The sequence below is a fragment of the Salmo trutta genome, chromosome 11 (genome assembly GCF_901001165.1).
Source record: "Salmo trutta chromosome 11, fSalTru1.1, whole genome shotgun sequence".
NCBI classification, from domain to species: Eukaryota; Metazoa; Chordata; class Actinopteri; order Salmoniformes; family Salmonidae; genus Salmo; species Salmo trutta.
The window spans coordinates 20,463,261-20,488,099 of record NC_042967.1 but is presented as its reverse complement, the minus strand read 5'-3'; the positions used below and the strand labels follow the sequence as shown (position 1 = coordinate 20,488,099).

Below are 24,839 nucleotides of genomic sequence, written 5' to 3'. Positions count from 1 at the left end.
TGGGTGTGCGAGACTTGACATCAGAAGAGTTACAGGGTGTGTTAAGTGGTGATGTCCCTTTCAGGGTGATGGCATGAGGTAGGACTAAATAGATTTAAATAGTGGAGTAGGGTTGTTGTTTTTTTATTGTTATTTTCAAGCTAAGTATAAAGGAGTTGTACTCCAGTCTAGTAAGTGGCGGTAATGCAACATATTGGATGCCAACCGCCGTTAAACCTCATCGAAGAAGAAATAAAAAACGAGCTCCGACTTTGAAAAATTGATTTGAACGGTCATTCAACTCAGAATTCCAACTCGGGCCTCTTTATAGAGCTCCGACCTGAAGATCACTGACGGCATGAATTGACGTCGTATTTTTCCGAGTTCCCATTTCACATAATCCACATAGTTATTTGATAACTAATAAAGTAAGAGACGTTTCTTACAAGATTCTTCACAGATGTTACCATTGTGATAGTCTTATTTCTAAATATGCAATTAATGTAGAAAAAAAGTGTAGCTTTTGTGAATTGTAAAATTAGACTATAGGGCATTTATTTTGTGATTGTTTGCATAGCGAAATATTTTGGGCAGATATGAAAATATACATTAGCGATAAAATGGGTAAACCTTTAAACATTACCTCATTTGATCGTTTATATTTTACATACATGAATTTGAATATTTTCATTTTATTGGGAAAATGTTTCATCCATAAAAATAAGTTCATGGGTAAAAAGAACGTTCAATATTTTTCCAATTTATTTAGAATATTATTTATCATCCTTGAAAGGTATAAATAGCAATTTGTCAAAGAACTGTTCACAGTATTTGTCAAAATGATTTGTGATATGTGTATATTGTTTGGTTTTGTACAATGTTCGTGTGATGTAATAACTATATATATATAACAATGTACACAATAAATACTGTAAGTGTCTGTATCCTAATGTATAATAATATCTGAATTATAATTTTAACGTCAACAGTAAACGTGTAACATACAAAGCCATTGCTTAAAGAGAGGTCTTTTTACTCCAGTAAGTAGCGACCCGATGTAGATTGTCCCACTACCCAACCCGTTGGTTTGTTTCCGGAAGTTCGACTGTTTTTATGGAAGCTTTTTGTGTTGCCTGTCTAGCTAAGTAGCATGCCAACTACCATAGCCTTACTTTCTCTCAATACATCTGGTATTTATATTTATTAGAATAGCCTCATATACAGTAAGTGATACAGCTTATATCTCAAAATGATAAAACAATTGCAATAGGACAGTTATTGGTGGAGGCAAAAGAGGTTTAGTAACCAGTATCTTTTCTGCTAAGGTTAGCTAATTAGCTAGCTTCATATCATTTTGATAGACTGGATCGTAACACTGACCAACCTGAACAAAAGTAGGTAAACTTTACGATTTCATAACTGTAGCTAGCTACACGTAGACAGTTTGCCATGATGTCTGAAGCCATCGTAACCTTCCAGTCTCAGCTCTCCGGGGTCATGGAGACGGTCCTAAAGTCAGCCATATACGAGATCACCAGGCTGGTGGAGGATAGCTTCCTGGAAGAGGTGTTCCGGAGCCGGGAGCAGGTCGAGTCGCTGAAGAAGCGGCTGCAGTGGTCGGAGAACAGTCGCAAGGAGAGGGATAGAGAGGGAGGCCAGAGGGGGAAGTGTGCGGACTGTGGCAGAGCTGAGGTGGAGACAAGCTCTGGAACCTCACAGACAGGTGAGGAGTGAGAGACTTTTAAAGACAATATATCTACTCAACAAAAATATAAAGGCAACCTGCAACAATTTCAAAGATATTGTTGAGTTGCAGTAAATTTAAGGAATCAGTCAATCTAAATCAATTCATTAGGCACTAATCTATGGATTTCACATGACTGGGAATACAGATATGCATCTGTTGGTTACAGATACCATTAAAAATGGTGTGACCACCATTTGCCTCATGCAGTGCGATACACCTCCTTCACATAGAGTTAATCAGGCTGTTGATTGTGGCCTGTGGAATGTTGTCCCACTCCTCAGAAAATGGCTGTGTGAATTCTCTGGATATTGGCGGGAAATGGAACACAATGTCGTACACACGCCGATCCAGAGCATCCCAAACATGCTCAATGGGTGGCATATCTGAGTATGCAGGTCATGAAAGAACTGGGACATTTTCAGCTTTCAGTAATTGTGTACAGATCCTTGCGACATGGGGCCGAGCATTATCATGCTGAACTTGAAGTGACGGCAGCGGATGAATGGCACAACAATGGACCTCAGAATCTCATCATGGTATCTCTGCATTAAAATTGCCATCGATAAAATGCAATTGTGTTCGTTGTCCGTAGCTTATGCCTGCCAATACCATAACCCCACCGCCACCATGGTGAACTCTGTTCACAACGTTGACATCAGCAAAACACACAACGACATGCACGCTGTCTGCCATCTGCCCAGTACAGTTGAAAGAGGATGGTTCTCCAGTGTGCCAGTGGCCATCGAAGGTGAGCATTTTCCCACTGAAGTCGGTTACGATGCCGAACTGTAGTCAGGTCAAGACCCTAGTGAGGACGACAAGCATGCAGATGAGATTCCCTGAGATGGTTTCTGACAATTTGTTCAGAAATTCTTCGGTTGTGCATACCCACAGTTTCATCAGCTGTCAGGGTGCCTGGTCTGTGGTTGTGAGGCCGGTTGGACGTACTGCCAAATTCTCAAAAATGACTTATGGTAGAGAAATTAACATTACATTTATCTGGCAACAGCTCTGGTGGACATTCCTGGCATGCCAATCTGTGGCATTGTGTTGTGTGACAAAACTGCAGATTGTAGTGGCCTTTTATTGTCCCCAACACAATGTGCACTTATGTAATGATCATGCTGTTTAATCAGCTTCTTGATATGCCACACCTGTCAGGTGGAAATGCTCGCTATCAGAGACCGTAAACACATTTGTTAACAAAATTTGAGAGAAATATGTTTTTTTTGTAAGTATGGAATGTCACCTGGTCATAGAAGGATCAGGTGTTCCTAATGTTTTGTACTTTAAGTGTATATATGAAAGAATCACTCTCTAGTGGGGCTGCTGTAATGTGTAACATCCATAATTTGGTGATCACTGACCAGACAGTTTAATTGGTGGTGGCATCTTAATAAACATGTTTCCTTTCCTTTATCTGATGTGAGGAGTTATCCACAATGTTGTTTTCCTTTCCTTTTACTACTACTTCTTTGTGTGTTTTTCCTGAAGACTAGATTGCTGCCGTTCGCAGGTCGGCGTGCAGATTTTGATCACAAAAAAAAAGGGAAAAGAGGAAGGGGAATATCTTAAATTGCACCACCATCTAACCCTGCACCTATACACTGTCTCCAGAAACCCACCACCCCATCCCACTACTCTCTGTCGGCCTGGGAGGATGGGGGAGGGGGGATCCTTGGGCTATCCTCTACTCTCATCACTGCCTCAGCATAGGAAACATTCTGTCCCTTTCGAACGCTGGCAATCTCAACCCGTCTCTCTCACAGGGCACTTGGGATCCCAAGCTGCATGGGCGTCCCCAGAGTTGACACGCAGTGTTTCTCTATCCCTTCGTTACACTCTGTCTGACTATACCCTCCTGCACACTTCTCACATCGTGGGATCTCCCTTCTACACACTGCTGCAATGTCCAAATCCTTGACACCTAAAGCACCATAGCATGTTCGGAACATGGGCCCTCACAGAATATCAAATATAACCTAACCTGACCTTTATCAGGTAGAAACTCTGTTTCAAAGCTCAACAAGACAGACAGGGTATTCTCAGTCTCGCCATTGCCACCGGGTCTACAACTCACCAAACGGTGGGCGTCACAAACACTAGGAGTATTCCTTTTCATCTGATCCACCTCTGCACTCAACGCCACCCTACTGATCACTCCTTTGAGTGGTGTCCTGCTCCAGAGAGCAAAGCACGACACAAGTTGAAACGTGATGCGCAGCGCCCCCTGCCTTTGGGTGAAGGATGCACAAAAACTCTAAACAATTCCACTTCTCGAAACTTTCACAGATGTAACTGCTCCCAGTTTGTCCTTTACCCAACCTGACACAGCGTACGGGTCGACCAAAAAGCAGGAATCCACTTTTTCCAAAAATCGCGCTCCTACCGGTCCAAAATCATCTCTGAATGTCTACCACACCTGTAATCGCAGGTACTTCACCCTGGTCCGGCTCAACTTCAGAGCGCTACTTCACCCTGGTCTGGCTCAACTTCAGAGCGCTACTTCACCCTGGTCTGGCTCAACTTCAGAGCGCTACTTCACCCTGGTCTGGCTCAACTTCAGAGCGCTACTTCACCCTGGTCTGGCTCAACTTCAGAGCGCTACTTCACCCTGGTCTGGCTCAACTTCAGAGCGCTACTTCACCCTGGTCTGGCTCAACTTCAGAGCGCTACTTCACCCTGGTCTGGCTCAACTTCAGAGCGCTACTTCACCCTGGTCTGGCTCAACTTCAGAGTGCTCACTACTGCTGACTGACTCATGGTTCTCAAAATACTTTTACTTGGTTTCTATTCAGTAGACATTTTTACACTTACCCGTCATCGCACTCTGATCTGCTCAGTCTGTTGTTTCAATCTAGGCCCTTTCCTTTTACTTGAAATGAAATGTTCTCTTTGTTTACCTGTGGCCAGGTGTGGAGAGGGGGCATGGCCTGAAGCAGGAGAAGGTACCAGGGGAGGAGTGGAGCAGCTGTGGGGGCGTGGCTGGGGAAACAGCCTTCAATGATCTGGAGGAGGCTGAGGCCACCAGCCCTAGGAGAACCTCTGAGGTAGGTAGAGGACTGACTAAACACCAGTGCTACGGAATGTTCATTTAGAACTATATTGTATAGAACAGATTAGAACTGATTGTCAGGAAGAATGGAGGACCATCATGTCAGCTCTGTTCAGTCACTGTCAGTTTATCCATCATTTAGTCAGAATCGACTCATTCATTTCCTCTTTCAGTCCACAGAGGTGGGAGGTCAGAAGCTGGACAGCCTGCTGAAAGAGGAGCCTCTCCACAACACCGAGTTACGGGAGAGATGGGAGTTCTGCCTGGACGGTGAGTTGAGGAGTTTACAACAAACAAAACAGACAATAGCCTACCTTTTTATGATGATGAGAATGATAAGGAGAGTAGCTTCTAATATGTTGTCATTGGTATTTTAACAAGTCAACTTGAAACTTTAAGTTCAAATTGAGCGTTAGTTACTCTACTACAGTTTCTACTATTGCCAATGCCTCATGTCTCCTGTGTTCTTCAGGGGCCGACGGTTCGGATGTCTCGGGGCCCAGTAAAAGTTTCAGTGAGCAAGCACTGCAGCAGTGCCAAGCTGACTGGGGACCTGTTCTAGACCAGGGGCCTAAACCTCCGGGCCCGGAGGGAGACGCAGGGGACCCCACCGACCCTCTCTACCGCCCTCGTTACAGCATGAAGGAACTTGTGGGCGGCTTTGAGAAGTCTGGTTGCGACGGTAGTGGTGGTGGCGGCCATCTTGTAGACATAGAAGGGCTGGATAGGTTTCCTGGTTCTCCGTCTCGTCTGGGGGCACTGAGCTACGGAGCTGTGGGTCACTACCAGGTGGACCTGGGAGGGTCTGAGGGGGGAGACCATCACCATCGCTCCAACATGCCTCGCCCCCATCAGAGTGGGAGGGAGCAGGTGGGGTCGCCAACGCCATCCCCCCACCCGGAGGTGGGAGACCGGAACTGCCTGTTGATCAACGAGGAGGGGTACCTACAGGACTCCAGTGTCTTGTACCCTAAACACGGTGTCCCAGAGTCGGGTAACAGAGCTGGCCACAGGGTGCTAACCTCCATCCACTCTGGAAACTCAGTCCAAAACAACAACACCACAGAGAGCCTGTATGGTGCTGCTGACGACTTTGGACACTCTTTAAACCTCAGAGATCATTCACAAGAGCACGTAAAAGGAGGAGGGGGGAGGTGTCACGCCTGCAATCAATGCACCAAGACCTTCCCAGACTCCGTTTCCCTCAAGGCCCACAAGCAGAAACACGAAATGGGTAGAGGGTTGAGCACAGGGTCAGGGTCTGGACCTCCATACTCGCGCACCCAGTGCGGTAAGGTCTTCACCCAGGCCTGTAACCTCAAGGTCCACCAGCGGGTCCACCAGGCAGAGGGACTCCACCTCTGCAGCCAGTGTGGCAAGGGCTTCACCTCCTTCTCTGACCTGAAGAGGCACAAGTGCAGCCAGATGACAGACAAGCCCTACTGCTGCTCCATCTGTGGGAACAAGTTCAATCGGCTCTGGAACCTCAAGCTGCATCAGCGCATTCACACACAGGAGAAACCTCACCGCTGCACTATGTGTGACAAGCGCTTCACACGGGCAGACAATTTGAAGGTGCACCAGCGTATCCACACTGGGGAGAGACCGTACTGCTGCTCTGTATGTGGACTCCGCTTCAAACAATTGGACCATCTGAAGTCGCACCAGCGCAAACACAGGCCAGATCTCCTGAAATGAATTTGTTTAAAAAATATTTACAGTACCAGTCAAAAGTTTGGACACGCCTACTCATTCAAGGGTTTTATTCATTTTTACTATTTTCTACATTGTAGAATTATAGTGAAGACATCAAAACTAGGAAATAACACATATGGAATAATTTGGCAACAAACCAGCTTTACCTGGAATGCTTTTCCAGCAGTCTTGAAGGAGATCCCACATATGCTGAGCACTTGTTGGCTGCTTTTCCTTCACTCTGCGGTCCAACTCATCCCAAACCGTCTCAATTGCGTTGACGTCAGGTGATTGTGGAGACCAGGTCATCTGATGCAGCACTCCATCACTCTCCTTCTTGGTCAAATAGCCCTTACACAGCCTGGAGGTGTGTTGGATCATTATCCTTTTGAAAAACAAATGATAGTCCCACTAAGCGTAAACCAGATGGGATGGCGTATCGCTGCAGAATGCTGTGGTAGCCATGCTGGTTAAGTGTGTGCCTTCAATTCAAAATAAATCACATACAGTGTCACCAGCAAAGCACCATCACACCTCCTCCATGCTTTACGTGGGAACCACTCATGCGGAGATCATCCGTTCACCTACTGTGTCTCACAAAGACGGACAGATTTCCACCGTTCTAATGTCCATTTTTTGTGTTTCTTGGCCCAAGCAAGTCTCTTGTTCTTATTGGTGTCCTTTCGTAGTGGTTTCTTTGCAGCAATTTGACCATGAAGGCCTGATTCACACAGTCTCTTCTGAACAGTTGATGTTGAGATGAGTCTGTAACTTGAACTGTGTGAAGCATTTATTTGGGCTGCAATTTTTGAGGCTGGTAACTCTAATGAACCTATCCTTTGAAGCAGATGTAACTCTGAGTCTTTTTTTCCTGTGGTGGTCCTCATGAGAGCCAGTTTCATCATAGGGCTTGATGGTTTTTGTGACTGCACTTGAAGAAACTTTCAAAGTTCTTGAAATGTGCCGGATTGACTGACCTTCATGTCTTAAAGTAATGATAAACTGTCGTTTCTCTTTGCTTATTTGAGCTGTTCTTGCCATAATATGGACTTGGTCTTTTACCAAATAGGACTATCTTCTGTATACCCCCCACCTTGTCACAACACAGCTGATTGGTTTAAATGCATTAAGAAGGAAAGAAATTCCCCAAATTAACTTTTAACAAGGCACACCTGTTAATTGAAATGCATTCCAGGTGACTACCCCATGAAGCTGGTTGACAGAATCCCAATAGTGTGCAAAGCTGTCCTCATTGTAAAGGGTGGCTACGTTGAATCTCAAAGATAAACAAATCTAAAGGTATGTTAACACTTTTTTGGTTACTCCATGATTCCATATGTGTCATTTCGTAGTTTTGATGTCTTCATCATTATTCTACAATGTAGAAAATAGTCAAAATAAAGAAAATCCCTTGAATGAGTATGTCGTGTCGTTGACTATCATTAAATGTGAAGACTGTATATTATCAAATCAATTCTCTGTGTAATTTAATTTTGCGATTAAACTAAACATGTAACTTTAATTAACTAGGAAGTCGAGGCACCACAGGAACATGTTGTTTATAGAGTTTCATTTTCCCGACTATAACTCTTCAGATATTTTCATATCTTATCAAAACAGTTGCTTATTAATGAATTTTGACCTCCTCAGTCTCATTACTGAACGTCGCAAACCCTTGGATATCTGCACAAACCCTAGCATAGAATCATGAATAAGCGATATACAAATTTGGCTTAATTATTTATTTACTAACTAACTTAATCAATCACAAAATTACATAAACACACCCAAATAGTTCACACATTGGTTACTAGATGATACAAAGAAAAAGTCTCTAGCTGACAAAACCGATATGACGGCTTGGTAGACAAAGGAAAGGGGTGGGGACCGCTCAAGAGCGGGAAACTCATAGAGGATAACTACACTCATAGAAATTGCTAATACTTTGAACATGAACAACCGCTCATTCAAAAAAAATTGTAATTTACATATTTCCGAGTGTATGTTTTGTTCTTTAGTTTGTAGATTTCGTTGCCATTTCAACGTGGGAATGATCTCCACGTTCTCTGGTCTTGTCCTTTGGGAGAGTTGTAGTTCTTAACCATTTCAACATGTACTCTGTAGAAAAGGGGGCGTTCCATGACACTGTGTCATGGCTGTGCTCACGGGGGCACGGCCACTGACCAGTTAAACTTTATTTGAAAACCCATACTCTCATTTAGAAGGCTAACATCACATTTCATCTTTTCACAAATAGATTAATATGTAATCATATACGTTTCACAACATTTAGATGTAAACACCATAATTGAGAACTGTATGCAACCAAAGACACAGTAATGTGTGTTTCCTGTCCTTCATGAGATCACCAAATGAAACACACTCGACATGACTGTCCCTTAAGTGTCCACGGACCATTCACATATTCTCAAAAATATAAATATTGTTTAATTCTCCCATTTTTGGGATAGGAGTTTTGGCATGGATATTGTATTTGTTCTCTATAGGCTCTCCCTTCATACTGAGAGTTTCTACCAGGAATTTATGAACGTTGTAAAACCTGATGTGGGAGAGGGATAGGGGGAGCCCCGATATACACCCAAAAGGGCCACGTCGTGACAGTCCCCCTCTGGTGGGTTCAATCTTGTGATTATCCTGCAAGTTCCAAACCAACATAAAAATAACAACCACGTGATGTCCTGGTTCTGGATCATCGTTGCAGTTCCCCTCTGGTGTTTGAACTTGGTAGGCTCTCTGAGAGCGGAGCAGTCCACCACAAGGATGGGCAGTGGATGTCTGGTTGGTGATCGCTGTTGCAGTCCCCCTCTGGTGGTCGACCCAGGTAGGATTTCTGCAAATGGAGCAGGCCACCGCAAGGTGGATGTCCAGTTGGTGATTGCCTTTGCAGTCCCCCTCTGGTGGTCGACCGGGGTAGGATTTCTGCAGCTGGAGCAGGCCACCACAAGGATGGGCAGTGGATGTCCAGTTGGTGATTGCCGTTGCAGTCCCCTTCTGGTTGTCGACCCACGTAGGATTTCTGCAAATGGAGCAGGCCGCCACAAGGATGGGCAGCGGCTGTCCAGATTGGGGTCGCAGTTCCGGACCCGTCGTCTGATCGTCCAGGCTGGTGGATCTAGGCAGTAACTTAGGCAGATGTTAACAACGCACACACTCATGAAATGCATAATTACATTTCTTGCCAAATGAGCGGTGTTGTGGCACTAAGCGATGGTTGTGTGGGGAACTTGTTTATAACTTCATAAGTGTCAACGGAAATAAAACTAAAAGAAATTAAAGCATAACCAAAAGATATACAAAATATAGTTATCACACCAAAGTCATCTAATTGAACTGTATTCTATATATGTCTAAGGTCTTGGCAAAGTGACCCTATCATGGCATTGTCTAATGTCATATCTAGGGCGTTCCTAATTTGCGATGTGGTGCTTAGGGCGCTATCCTAAGTTGATAACTACATGATAAGTCTACAGCTGGAAGGCACCAGCTTCGGGCAGTCTACCTTGGATGACCTATGGACCTCTGTGGAGAAACTGGTGAGTACTGTAGCTGTAGAGTCAAAATGTTCAACTTTACTAAGGCTGGTATTTTTTTCGGACCCTTAAGCGATCCGAGCATAAATCCTCATTAAATGTTCCGGTGTGCGTTTGTGCTTACACAAGCGTACATACCAAGGGAAAGAAACCAAGTATCTGGGTAGGCTGCAACCTGTTCAGAATTAGTCTGAAGTCATCAGATCATTTCCAGGTCAATGCATGGAGGTCAGTAAGAATTGATGTCGAACTCAAGACCGGTTTAGGTGGACCTGTAGTAGTTTTACTACACGTCAATGTGTCTTACACCATTGTAGTGGTGATAGATATGAAGGAGTCCATTTCATAGCTATGTTATCCACGGAGGAGCTAACATCATGACGGAAGTACTCTCTAAGCACTGAATCAGTCGTACGCAGTGTGATCATGGTTCATGACTTCTAATAACTTTCCTCCTGAATAGAACCCTCCATTTTTTAGTGGCATGTGTGTTAAACATCAGAAGAGTGTTCCCATCAAGGGGCCTGTCCACTCCTCTCTGTTCTCATGGGGAAGTTTACAACTAGATTTGTTTTCTGCTCTGGCGGCCTCGTACAGTGTTGCACGTAGTCTCAACCCCCCCCACCCCACCGGCCTGAGGCTTATCATGGGTCTGGGCTAGCATTCCCCCCCTTCATGTCTCGGGACCCCCCCACCAGCGGTTGGTATTGGTGTCCAAGGCACAATGGAAATGTTCGGACCCTTTGTACGAGTTGTCAGCTTCCCCGTTGTTATGAGAATGGCTGTAACCTTTCAACCAAATCTCCTGGTGTTTGTGCTTCAAAACTCTGTGGCTGTCAAGGCCTGTCAGTCACCACAGCGTCCGCGTGTGGCAACTTCTTCAGTACCTGCGGACTGAGACGAGGATATCTGATATGTATCATCGGAAGCAGAGTACACTCTGCGAGTCGATGTTTTACTTGCTGAGACAGCCGCAGTGCTTGCAGAAGTGTCCGAAGGGCCAGAGAAGTTTATCTCAACTACAGAATTGCACAACATCAAGGAGGAGGGAAGTTGCTCATTCACAGAGACTGCTGGCTCAAAACCATGAAAAGAATGGTCAATCAGGTTTGCTGATTGAATGTGTCGAGATATCGTAATATCTCCTTGGGTCGGATTCTACACCAAGAGATTTCTAAACGTCTTTTTACCAAGGTGTGCTTTTGACAGATACCCCTCGTGGATGACTGCATTGCAAGTTGCGTTAAGGGAAGACAGTGTGGTCACTGGAGAAGGCACTGTGACTTGTGACCATACAAGGTTGGTTTTCCAATCCATCAGTGGGAGTAATCGATCCATCAAATCTGCTCCGAGTAGCAGGGGTTCAGATTCGAGGCTGGTAACATACACAGGGTGAACAAGCGATACATCCTGGAAGTCTAGTTTCAGCATGATTCTCAATGTGAGAGGTGAGGTCGTCTGAGTGAAACCTAGAAGTGTAGTATCTGATCGTTCCAATTTTAACCAATGTTTATTTGGCTTCAAAGCCATTTTGAGATCATTGAACAATGTTTGAGAGGTGAGTGATATTGTCTCACCCAAATCCATTAGCACATGACAAGTTAAGCAGTCCTCCAGGACTTTCCAGGTAAGGTCGTTTAGAGTCACGTTTAGTGGACATATTCCCCACAAAGTGGAGTGGTCATTCACAATGATGTGATGTGCCATTTCTGTTCAAGGTGAAAACAGATCGACTTCTGATTTTGAGTGGGCTTTGTTTTAGCGAAGCTTTTGACCTTTTTCTTCGCAACCTTTGTATCAGAGTCTATAGACAAAGCCTGTGGGCTTGTTTCTTGATCAAGCGGGCCCTGGATAGGGTCTCGAGTGAGAGCGGGAGAAATGTTTAACTTGCTAAGGGTGTTAATTCCTGCAGACCTGGTGTCCGGCAATTCCCCGTCTAGTCCTTGTGACCTATCTTTTACCCTTTTCTAAAAAAAAATCTCGCTTTAGTTCTTCACATAGTGGCGCTTCTAGAGAACATTGGTCTACTTTTTGATCGTCCTTTAACTCTTTGTTACCCTCGTGCTTTGACACTTTGTTTGGGTTGGGTGCAGGAACGTAGCGAACAGGCCGATTGTAGTCTTTTCGATGGCGACGTACTTTACAGTTATTTCGACCGTGGTGGTTATTGGATTCGTGGTAGAAACCGTTGTTGTGCGTCATCTCTCAATGCTCCAATACCTGATAATGCACCCTCTAACTGGAGTGAGTGCTCCTGGTCAAACTTCAAAACCGAGTTGTCAGGGCTCTTAGCTTGGTGAGCTTTTGATGCTTCAAAAGCTGTGCTTCAAGCTCTCTGAGTTGTAAGATGGGCAAGCTAACGTGGGCTGTAGGGCCCAAGTAGGTAATGAACGTGGGATACATTTTCAACAGAAACATTTGTTTGAATGGTAACAGCTCTTCCATTCCTGTTTCAGTGAGTAGGCCAAAGTAAGCTGAACGAAGCCTATGACAGTAAGCTTGTGGGTGTTCTTTCCAAGCTTGATTGACAGTGTTAGCCAGTGAGCTATCGTGTTTGTGAGTCGCAGAACCACTGAATTCTAATTTCAAAGCTGTGGCAAGTTTAGCGTAGTCCTTTAGCACGTGTTGCTGTTGTAGACAAATTAACCTCGTCACGTGTCTATTCGACGTTTGCTTCAACAGGTAAACCCTGTCAGAACCCATAGCGTTTGGGTAGCCATCCAATGCGTCAGCTAGGAACGTCTCAGCGTTTGGCTGTCCTGGAATGGGGTCAAAGGTGGGGAAATTCTTGATGAGTTTGTCAAGGCGTTCCGCACCAAGTGGGCGGAGAGGGTTGGCTACATGAGGGAGGCAAAGTTTGAAACCTTCTATCGTCTTCACTCCTTTGAGTACCGGGCTACGGTTGCTTGGTTGGGTAGTGACATTGTAGCATGTGACCGTTCTGGAATTCCACCAGATTGTACCTACGGGTGGAATTCTACTGCATTGCAGTCCACTTGAGCACTTAGAGTACTAATATTGGACACATGAGTGTCGCGCTTGCTCCTTTCGGTCTCATACTTATCTGTCATGGTTTGCAGATAGAGGTCTTGAGTATGGAGCGAGAGATTCAGTGATGAGATTTCGTCCGCTAGTCTAGAAATCACTCTTTCGATCTTCATCACATGAGTTCTCTCATCATTCATTAGGTCAGCAACTTCAATGAGTTCTGCTAATTTGTCATCCAACTTAGTCATTGTGTTCTTTAACTGATCATCTTTGGCCTGCAGCATTTGGAGTAGAACATTGTCACTTTGAGTAACGTTCAACCAAACTGCATGCATGTTATCAATTTGCTCACTCTTGTTAACAGATAACTCGTCAGATTTATCTAGTTTGGCGTGGACATCGTCGTATTTAGTTTTGGCTAAATCGAGTTGTTCCTGTAGAAAACTTTTTTTCTGTAGAAGAACATTTTGTTGAAGAGTTTGCTCGTTCGTCGTCATAAGTTTTTTAGCAATTACATTTAATTGTTCAGTTTTCAACGCAGTTCCATAGCTAGCAGAATTTTTGCGTTTTCTGCTTTTGCCATTAGTTTCCCAGTTCTCTCCACCTGTCCCTTTTATGTCTATCGTTTCCTGCTCGTGCTTCGGCTGAGCACTGCGGTATTGGACCGATGCCAATCTTGGATGGCAAGACATCAGGGCTAAACTGGAGAGAACTTTTACAAGGCCTGCGCCCGATGGTTGATTTTGGAGAGCGCTTGTAGCGATTTCTACTGTTTTTCCACTAATGGCATAGTTAGGGTTGGTATCGCTGCTGAGGTCAGAAGTCAATCCTTTGTGAGTGTTCACTAATTAGCGGGGGAGTGGGGACCACCCCCTCTGATAGCTTGCACATTATTTGAAAAAATTGAGAGAATCTGTTCCTATTTTTTTCAAAGTTTGGGTTTGGAATTCGTTGGAAGCTGCAAAAACAATTTAATCTATTTGTAGACGTTAATGAACCATCACTACTGTATCCGTAATGTGGGAGTTGAACGTGAATGAATTTGCAAAAGCAAATTTTATTGATTCATTGATGCTAATGATTAATCATACATGGATAGGCTATCTGGGAATTAAACTTTGATTAACCTGAAGGTTTTGCTTCATATAGGTTAATATGAAAAGGTTAAAATGTCTAATTTACCTGGAAGAACCTGAAAAGGTATGTTAGACAATTTAACTTATTAAATTGAATGAGGCGATGATATCCAATCAATTGAGATTGTCTGGATTATCATAAGTGTAACCAGTAGTTCAAATGTTAGTGTACATTCACCACTAGGGCCACTTATCCCTAAGGCCAAAGCCACATGGGATTCCCGCGAAGGCGGGACTTCCGTCACAACTTATAAAATTACAATCGATTTCATGCACACTTATAAAAGATACTTACTCTGTAACTTCCTGTTCAATGAGGAAGAGCTCGGTTTTGTTTGTTTGGAAAGTTTGTTGTTTGAAAGTATTTTGGAAAGTTCTTGGTCGCGACCTAGCTTAATCGTTTGAATCCCCCACGAAGCAGTTGGCATCATCAGTTGCTGGCTTGTCTCTTTCCAGTGATACTGCCGACAAAGGACGGGTCTGAGGAGCTATTTGGCGTCACAGCTAGCCTAGCTGCTAGCTAGCAGCATATCAAGCTAGCGAGGTGCTCTTGAATGCAGCCCGCGATGCGGTTAGCCATGGTGGCTGGGACTGCGGATTGTCCCGGGTTTTTATTGCTGTCTAGATCCCTGCTGTTTGTTGTTTTCAATTTTCCCCGTGACCTGCCCTGTCTGAAACTGTGAGGAGTAACAGGGTAACAGACGTTGCTAGCTACCATGACAAAGACCAAAGCCGGCAGGAGTACTGTTGAAGACAGTGGTGTCTCTCAATCACACGTGAAGGATCTTTTAAACGAACAAAAAGAGACCTACAAGCAGTTGTTACAAGAAAATAGTTTCAAATGTTTTGTCCAAATACTCGTGGATTCTACTAATAAAAGAATGGACGACCTGACCAGAAAGGTCCAGGACCTGAAGAACAGTTTACAGTTCTCCCAGGGTCAGCTCGATGGGTTGAAACAGGAGAACAGCAAAATGACAGCAATCTGTAAGTCATTGAGAGAGGACATCAGTTCTGTGTGTGAATCCATAATAGCAATGACAGATAAATCAAGGCAGAACAACATGGTTGTGGACGGAATTGCAGAATCTCCACATGAGACTTGGACAGAGTCTGAGGACAAAGTGAGGGAAATGATCTCTGAGGAATTTAAGATGGACCACAGGAAGATTAAGGTGGAGTGCACCCACAGGACTGGAAAACCCACCACCGGCCCAGGTGATAGGCCCAGGCCGATAGTGGTCAAGTTCCTGAGGTTCAAGGACAAGGTAACTGTTCTGGAAAGAGCCAAGAACTTGAGAGGAATGTACATCTTCCTCAATGAGGACTATCCTGAAGCTGTGCGCCAGAAGAGGAAAGAACTGATCCCAGCCATGAAAGCGGCAAGAACGCGTGGGGACATTGCTTACATCCGTTATGACAGGCTCATTGTCCACCCTCCCTCCCAGAAGACTGGAAGGGATGAGCGAGCCAAGCCTATGGTTCGTAGCCTCAACCCCGCAGCACACACACACACACACACACACACACACACACACACACACCAATTGATTAATGGACTGCTGAATGTATATTTGTTTCTCTTGCTTTGTCTGCTCTTTTCAGTATTATGTCTATCTCTGATAAGCTACCCAGGAAAGGGCTGAAAATAGCCAATATTAATATATGCAGTCTTAGAAATAAGGTTCATGAAATCAATAACTTGCAAAACATCAGATAACATTCATATATTAGCCATTTCTGAGACTCACTTAGATAATTCATTTGATGATACATCAGTAGCAATACAAGGATATAACATTTATAGAAGAGACAGAAATGCTTATGGGGGAGGTGTTGCTGTATATATTCAGAGCCATATCCCTGTAATGCTTAGAGAAGATCTTTTGTGTTGTGGTTGCAGGTTCACTTGGCACATCTAAAGCCTTTTCTTTTGGGGTGTTGCTATAGGCCACCAAGTGCTAACAGTCAGTATCTAAATAATATGTGTGAAATGCTTGATAGTGTATGTGATGTAAACAGATAGGTCTACTTTCTTGGGGACCTGAATATTGACTGGTTTTCATCAAGCTGTCCGCTCAAAAGGAAGCTTCTTACTGTAACCAGTGCCTGTAATCTGGTTCAGGTTTTTAATCAACCTACCAGGGTGTTTACAAACACTACAGGAACAAGATCATCCACATGAATCGATCACATTTTTACTAAGGTTGTAGAGCTTTGTTCTAAAGCTATATCTGTACCCATTGGATGCCGTGATCACAATACAGTGCCTTGCAAAAGTATTCATCCCCCTTGGTGTATTTTTTTCCTATTTTGTTGCATTACAACCTGCAATTTAAATAGATTATTATTTGAATTTCATGTAATGGACATACACAAAATAGTCCAAATTGGTGAAATGAAAAAAATTACTTGATTTAAAAAAATAATAATAATTAAACAGAAAAGTGGTACGTGCATATGTATTCACCCCCTTTTGCTATGAAAGCCCTAAATAAGATCTGGTGCAATCAATTACCTTCAAAGTCACATAATTAGTTAGAATGCACACCGGTGGACTTTATTTAAGTGTCACATGGTGTCAGTATATATAGACCTGTTCTGAAAGAGTCCCAGAGTCTGCAACACCACTAAGCAAGGGGCGCCACCAATCAAGCGGCACCATGAAGACCAAGGAGCTCTCCAAACAGGTTGGGGACAAAGTTGTGGAGAACTACAGATCAGGGTTGGGTTAAAAAAAAATATCAGAAACTTTGAACATCCCACAGAGCACCATTTAAATCTATTATAAAAAAATGGAAACAATAGGGCACCACAACAAACCTGCCAAGAAGGGGCCGCCGACCAAAACTCATGGACCAGGCAAGGAGGGCATTAATCAGAGAGGCAACAAAGAGATCAAAGATAACCCTGAAGGAGCTGCAAAGCTCCACAGCGGAGTTTGGAGTATCTGTCCATAGGACCACTTTAAGTTGTACACTCCACAGAGCTGGGCTTTACGGAAGAGTGGCCAGAAAAAAAGCCATTGCTTAAAAAAAAAATAAGCAAACACGTTTGGTGTTTTCCCAAAAGGCATGTGGGAGACTCCCCAAACATATGGAAGGAGGTACCCTGGTCAGATGAGACTAAAATGTATCTATTTGGCCATCAAGGAGAACGTTATGTCTGGCACAAACCGAACATCTCTCATCACCCTGAGAACACCATCCCCACAGTGAAGCATGGTGGTAGCAGCATCATGCTGTGGGGATGTTTTTTATCGACAGGGACTGTAAAACTGGTCAGAATTGAAGGAATGATGGATGGCGCTAAATACAAGGAAATTCTTGAGGGAAACCTGTTTCAGTCTTCCAGATATTTGAGACTGGGACGGAGGTTCACCTTCGAGCAGGACAATGACCCTATGCATATTGCTAAAGCAACGCTCGAGTGGTTTAAGGGGGAAACATTTAAATGTTTTGGAATGGCCTAGTCAAATCCCAGACCTCAATCCAATTGAGAATCTGTGGTATGACTTAAAGGTTTCTGTACACCAGTGGAACCCATACAACTCGAAGGAGCTGAAGCAGTTTTGCCTTGAAGAATGGGCAAATATCCCATTGGCTAGATGTGCCAAGCTTATAGAGACATACCCCAAGAGACTTGCATCTGTAATTGCAGCAAAAGGTGGCTCTACAAGGTATTGACCTTGGGAGGGGTGAATAGTTATGCACGCTCTAGTTTTGTTTTTTGTGTTATTTCTTGTTCGTTTCACAATAAACAATATTTTGCATCTTCAAAGTGGTAGGCATGTTGTGTAAATCAAATGATACAAACCCCCCAAAAATATTTTAATTCCAGGTTGTAAGGCAACAAAATAGGAAAAATGCCAAGGGGGTGAATACTTTTGCAATCCACTGTATAGTGGCTATATCCAGGAAAGCCAGGAAAGGAAAGTTCCCACAGCTGGGCCTAAAATAGTGTATAAGAGATAATATAAAATATTGTGCTGTGACTCTTATGTGGATGATGTTAAAAATATTTGTTGGTCTGATGTGATTAATGAGGAGCATCCAGACGCTGCACTTGATGAATTTATGAAATTGCTTCTTCCAATTATTGATAAGCATGCACCTGTTAAGACTGTATTGATGAGGAATTGAAAAACTGTATGGTTGAAAGAGATGGGTGACTAAACTCAACAAAAACAAAAATGTATTTAATTATGAAGCCAAGATCAATGATAAAAAGAATTATGAAAAAAAAACTTGAGTACTTTAAATGAAATTATGGGCAGAAAGACATTCAACTCCATCTTTCATCGAATCAGATGGTTTATTCATCACAAAACCATTTGATGTTGCCAATTATTTTAATGATTATTTCATTGGCAAAGTGGGCAAACTTAGGCAGGAAATGCCTACAACAAACAGTGAACAATTGTATTCATGCATAAAAAAACAAATAATAAAAGAAAAGCAGTGCTAGTTAGAATTTTTTAAAGTTAGTGTGGCAGAGGTGGAAAAATTGTTGTTATCGATCAATGATGACAAACCTCCTGGCATTGACAATTTAGATGGAAAGCTACTGAGGATGGTAGCTGACTCAATAGCCACTCCTATCTGTCATATTTTTAATCTGAGCCTAGAGGAAAGTCTTTGTCCTCAGGACTGGAGGGAAGCCAAAGTAATTATGCTACCCAAGAGTAGTAAAGCGGCCTTTAGTGGTTCTAACAGCAGACCTATAAGCTTTCTGCCAGCTCTTAGCAAACTGTTGGAAAAAATTGTTTGACCAAATTCAATGCTATTTCTCTGTAAACAAATTAACAACAGACTTTCAGCATGCTTACAGAGAAGGGCACTAAACATGTACTGCACTGACACAAATGACTGATGATTGGTTGAAAGAAATTGATAATAAGAAGATTGTGGGAGCTGTACTGTTAGATTTCAGTGCAGCCTTTGATATTATTGACCATAACCTGTTGCTGAAAAAACATATGTGCTATGGCTTTTAAACTTCTGCCGAGCTATCTATCTAATAGAACTCCAAGGGTTTTCTTTAATGGAAGCTTCTCTAATGTCAACCATGAGAAGTGTGGTGTACCGCAGGGCAGCTCTCTAGGCCCTCTACTCTTTTCTATTTTTTCCAATGACCTGCCACTGGCATTAAACAAAGCATGTGTGTCCATGTATGCTGATGATTCAACCATATATGCATCAGCAGCCACAGCTAATGAAGTCACTGAAACCCTTTAACAAAGAGTTGCAGCCTGTTTTGGAATGGGTGGCCAGTAATAAACCGGTCCTGATCATCTCTAAAACTAAAAGCATTGTATTTGGTATAAATCATTCCTTAAGTGTGTGGTGGCTAATTTCTGCATTAACAAATGAGGAGAAACAAACTTCACACACCAGTCAGAGTTATACTTAAACTACATTTTTAATAATAAGAGCTTTGCATTAGCAATGACTTTCAACGATTCGCCATTTCTAATGAACCGTTGAAAGTGACAACACAAAAGTACAAAGATCTTTTATAGCCAAGATACACCCCTCTCAACCTACATGACGAACAACAGATCTTAGGAACAGTTCACAAAAAAATACTTTATAATGAGAAAGGAGTATCCCTTAGCCAGATAGCATTCGCTATAAATTATCGTTCAGTTTGGTCCCTAAAACCAGGTTCTAATCTCGTTCCTGGTACTTCATAGCACAAAAACATTACCTCATGTTATCTGGAATGCTCTTTAGGTTTTATCACCCAAAGACATCGTAAATCTCCTCTGTCAGTGCTATCTCATAGAGGCCCATCCTCAGTAGAACACACACACACCAATAGTTAACAGAATACTCTATTATGTCGAATAAAACAACCATTATAATACAATACAAGCATTATAACAATCTTGCAATTTTCCACGACAAGTGCTAGACCTCAGCTGAATCTGGTAATGAATGTTGTGGCTTTTGAACAAGTTGAGGAGACTAAATTACTTGGTGGTATCTTAGATTGAATCTATATGTTTTAACCATGACAGTTTACAATGGTTGTAAAGATGGGGAGAGGTCTAGCCGTAATAAAGAGATGCTCTGCTTTTTTGACACCACACTCCAAAAAGCAAGTTCTGCAGACTCTAGTTTTGTCTAATCTTGATTATTAGACGACTCATCCTGAATTCAGTTCTGCTGCTCTAATGATCGCTCCAGAAGAAACGTTAGTGGGCGTGTCTCTTGGACAGAGTGATGTGTATGGGTAGTCAGGCTAAAGCCAACCAACCAAACTAGAATAAGTATTTTTTTCTGTTCATCAAGCATCATGCTTGCTTTCTCCCCCAATTACTCACCATATTATAACCATACATTTTCTTACTGTACGTAATACTTTATATTAACTGAATGGAAAATCTTACCTGAATTGTCATAATTGTGTTTCATGGTTGGTGTGTTGTTACATAGATGCTGTGTTCACGATGCATGATTAATACATAATTCAAGGTTTATTTGATGTAGTAAATAAATAAATGATTTATTGATGTATAGATAAGAATTTAAATGTGATGTAACATGTAAATTAAAGTTAGGCCATTGTTTGTGTTTTTATGTTCCATCCCGGAACTAACGTTCTCTGTTGTGTTACTGCTACGGAATTTGTTAATTGACTGTGTGCAATCTAACTTAAGCTTAGTCTGAGTCATAATTGCTGCTGGCACAGGCTAAGAAAGACAGTAAAGGGACTTTCAAGGGACTTTAAGGATTCAAGAACCTCTTTTCAGGACAAGCAGCCAACGAGGTATTTTGTTCAACCTATAGAACTTTGTTTATAGTCGCGCCAAGTTCCATTTGTATTGTCGCGCCAAGCGCCATTTGTATTGTTGCGCCGAGCGCCATTTGTATTTCTTTGTTTCAGTACTGTATCAACGTTACTGTGTTCATTCAAACATATAGTTCTCACGGCGTGACGTGGATGCATCGGAGAAAAAGACGTGCAATGCAATAAACGCCCGTTTCAAGGAACCAACCTGTGTCTGTTGTCGTGAAGAGAGCTACAGTTGGTATTTTTGTACAATAAGTATTATACTCCCCATGTTTTCAGTTAATATATAAATCATTAGTTCCATTGGTAAATAAATAGGTTTTTAACCATTTCTGTAGATTACCTCTATATGTTTTACCTTAGATGAAGTGAAGTAATAATTTGCTTTCCCACACTTATGTAGAATTTGGCTCAAACAAAGGGTTTCATTTGTACCAGAACGCCAAGGTAACCTGTATAAATGACTATTGTCCCGTAGCACTCACATCTGTAGCCATGAAATGCGTTGAAAGGCTGGTCACGGCTCACATCAACACTATCGTCCCAGACACCCTGGACCTACTCCAATTTGCATACCGCCCCAACAGATCCACAGATGAAGCAATTGCACTTCACACTACCCTCTCCCACCTGGACAAGATGAACACCTATGTTAGAATGCTGTTCATTGACTACAGGTCAGTGTTCAACACCATAGTGCCCTCCAAGGTCATCACTAAACTAAGGACCCTGGGACTGAACATCTCCCTCTGCAACTGGATCCTGGATTTCCTGACGGGACACCCCCAGGTGCCCAGGTATGCACCAACATCTACCACACTGACCCTCAACACGGGGACCCCTCGGGGGCGGGGGGGGGGGGCCGTCAGACACCTTCGTCTAGGTGACTGTCTGCCACGGCCTGGTATAGAGATCCTGGATGGTAAAAAGCTTGGCCCAGTGATGTACTGGGCCGTATGCACTATCCTCTGTAATGCTTTGCGGTCGGAGGCCGAGCAGTTGCCATATCAGGCGGTGATGCAACCAGTCACAGGATGGTCTCGATGCTGCAGCTGTAGAACTTTTTGAGGATCTGAGGACCCATGCCAAATCTTTTCAGACTCCTGAGGGGGAATAGGCGTTGTCGTGCCCCGTCGATGAGAATGGGGGCGTGCTCGGTCCTCCTTTTTCTGTAGTCCACAATCATCTCCTTTGTCTTGATCATGTTGAGGGAGAGCTTGTTGTCCTGTGTGACGACCCTCCCACTCTGTCTGCCATATTCTCTCTTTGATCTTGTTTCCTTATTAGGATGCCGGTGGGCGGAGTTGGGAGGGTCGTCAGCGACATGGGAAACACCTGGGCCCGGATGTGTCCCAGGATAAATGCACCTCTTCTCTATTCATTGGAGAGACTCTCTCCATGCAGACACCTTTATAGATTTTGTTGTGGTATTTTTGTGGCCTTTTGGTTGTTTGCTTTGGCACCTTTCAACACCCTGCATTATCACATTTATGCATGCAAAACACTCACTTACACTACTGATTACACACACCATTGTTAATTGTACTTAGTTTACTTTAATAAATTTATATTTTGGTATTCCTTGTCTCCATGTTGTCTCCCTTTTGTTACGAACTTTGAGCCGGTTCGTGACATCCTGGCACCACACTGCCAGGTCTCGGACCTCCTCCCTATAGGCTGTCTCATTTTTGTCAGTGATCAGGCCTACCGCTGTTGTGTCGTCGGCAAACTTAGTGATGGTGTTGGAGTCATGTCTTAACCCATAATAGGTTTACTCCAATATCGGCATTGTTTTTAAAATGGAATGTAGGCAAACGAATGAAAACCAACACGTAATCCACAAGTAAAACGTACACGGTTTCACAGAAATGCTCAGATGAAGGTAAATGTTTGAAGTTTGAAATTGGCAGATTTATGGCTGATTTAAGATAAACACTTAAACCATGTTACTTGGTCTTCAAGCTACAGAAGATGGCAAAACATTTATTAATAATAATAATTGATTGGGCTTACATAGCACTTTTCTAGACACCCAAAGCTCTTAACAGTTTAAGGGGAACACACCATCCTAACCTTATTGTATTGTCCCATCCACCTCCCATCCACAAAATTAACTATTTTACATGAGTATTTATATATATTTTTTTTACAGATGTTTTGTTTAATATACATTATTCATACACTTTACATACATGTTACTGATAGGAATACAGTTTGATAAACACAGTACACCTACAATGGTACTCATCATGACGTGCTCTGGTAAGTGCTGTTGGATCTTTAGCGACCACAGAGTTAGGCCACCCGTTTAAAGTCCCACCTTCAATTTTATTGAGTAACATTCTGTTGTTAGTACAGTATTTAAAAAAAATATGAGCTGGCGCACACCCAGAATAATAGTTTGTGTGGAGGTGCTGACTAATGGTGAATAAACTATCAAAATAAAGTTGCACACTCCCTGTAATCTCCCAGCAATTTAATGGGTATTTACCAACGTTTCGGCATCACTGTGCCTTCCTCAGGGTGAGGCATCACAGTGATACCGAAACGTTGGTAACACCCATTAAATTGCTGGGAGATTACACATGGAGTTTGCGACTTTCTTTATTTCGATAGTACAGTATTAAAATGAAATTCATGAAAAGGGTATGGTATAAATTATAATGATCTGTCTTTGAATTTACTGCCATTTCAGCAGCATTTTTCTCTTTGGCTTTTGTTTGTCCCTCTTTCCCCTGGTGCCATTCAGACGTCTTTGTGCCCACATCTTGAAATGGAACACCATTGAATGGGAGACTTCTACACTCCCAATTGAGGGTTTTTTTCCTGCCAAAGGCTGTGCATCTGTTTGTTCGGGTTTGAGTAGGTTGGCCTTCTGACTTTGTGTCTGTTGTAGCTATATTATTATTTTGAATATAATGGACAGGATTGATCAGAACATGGCTTCAGTTTTCACTAGTTATCACAGCCACAAATTCCAAATGATTATTTTTTGTTGTTGGGGGGGTTTGACTGGTGTTTTATTATTTCATTTTTTAAAATTGTATTCACAGGAATGTCCCTGTATTGATGTGTAATATTATTATTATTGCAATAAAAAATTAAAATAAGTAAGATGGCGGAAGTGGATGCTGAGTTCGAATCAAGCAGCGCATCAATCAAAGTTGGTGAAGATGAATGTTCCGAAATCAACGGGTGAAAGATAACAGTAGTGTCAAACTGGAACAAAAAGGAAATGGTCTAAAATTGGAGTGGAGGACTGGAGTGATATTGGAGTGATATTGAATCACTTCTAGTAAGGATGTATATGTGGGAGACCCGTTTGAGGTGTAACAAATTGTGAAGTAGGCCTATGAGTGACCAAGAGTGGTCTTATTATGATTAACTGTAATTATGAAGAACAGAGGAAGATTGCAGTGGGCCTCAAATGAATCCGGACAATACACATTTTGTGCTTTAAACTTCGGGTGACGACAGATGTTCAGGTTGAATACCTGAAGAGAATTCCTGGTGTGGTTGGTGCCCGGCGTCTGACCCGCTGGGTGAATGGAGAAAAAGAAGAAAGTCTGTCAGTACTGTTGTTTTTTTATAAAGAACACCTACCTATGCATGTGAAGCTTGGTTATGTAAGAGCTTTCATCCCCAAACCACTGCAGTCTAAGAATGGTAAAGGATTTGGCCAATGTTTCAACGTGTGTAGAAGGATGGTGTTGCACTTGTGGTGGGGATCATGATCCCGAGTGCCCTGTATACAGGGTGAAGGAGACTGAGGTTGCAAAAGTTATCAATCTCCTATGCGGAGGCAATTAATATAATTGAGAACAATTGATGCTAGTGGAGATATGATAGTGGAAGCACCACAGTCTGTAGTAAATGTGTGCTGCCAGTCA

General features: G+C 42.8%; 1 protein-coding gene and 1 long non-coding RNA gene across 3 annotated transcripts; both read left to right on the top strand.

Moving 5' to 3' along the window:
• The first annotated feature begins 697 nt into the window (after window positions 1–697).
• On the top strand, window positions 698–6,514 carry LOC115202433 (zinc finger protein 628-like). Of its 2 annotated transcripts, XM_029766566.1 has the most exons (5): window positions 698–1,373; window positions 1,459–1,702; window positions 4,640–4,776; window positions 4,955–5,051; window positions 5,254–6,514. In XM_029766566.1, exons 2-5 carry the CDS (start codon window positions 1,477–1,479, stop codon window positions 6,477–6,479), a joined length of 1,686 nt encoding a protein of 561 aa, XP_029622426.1. In that variant the 5' UTR covers window positions 698–1,373; window positions 1,459–1,476; the 3' UTR covers window positions 6,480–6,514. The 2 variants fall into 2 exon arrangements, with proteins under 2 accessions (XP_029622426.1, XP_029622425.1); XM_029766565.1 differs by having other exon boundaries at window positions 698–1,702.
• Window positions 6,515–20,588: 14,074 nt separating this feature from the next.
• Window positions 20,589–21,149, top strand: LOC115202437 (uncharacterized). The gene is made up of 2 exons (XR_003879970.1): window positions 20,589–20,925; window positions 21,081–21,149. It is a non-coding gene; the product is annotated as an uncharacterized LOC115202437 (long non-coding RNA).
• The last annotated feature ends 3,690 nt before the right edge of the window (window positions 21,150–24,839 follow it).

Coding starts and splice junctions, on each gene's coding strand:
- LOC115202433 (XM_029766565.1), top strand. CDS start 1,429: ATGATGTCTGAAGCCATCGTAACCTTCCAGTCTCAGCTCTCCGGGGTC. Junction 4,777..4,954: donor GCCCTAGGAGAACCTCTGAG/GTAGGTAGAGGA, acceptor TTCCTCTTTCAG/TCCACAGAGGTGGGAGGTCA. Junction 5,052..5,253: donor ATGGGAGTTCTGCCTGGACG/GTGAGTTGAGGA, acceptor TGTGTTCTTCAG/GGGCCGACGGTTCGGATGTC.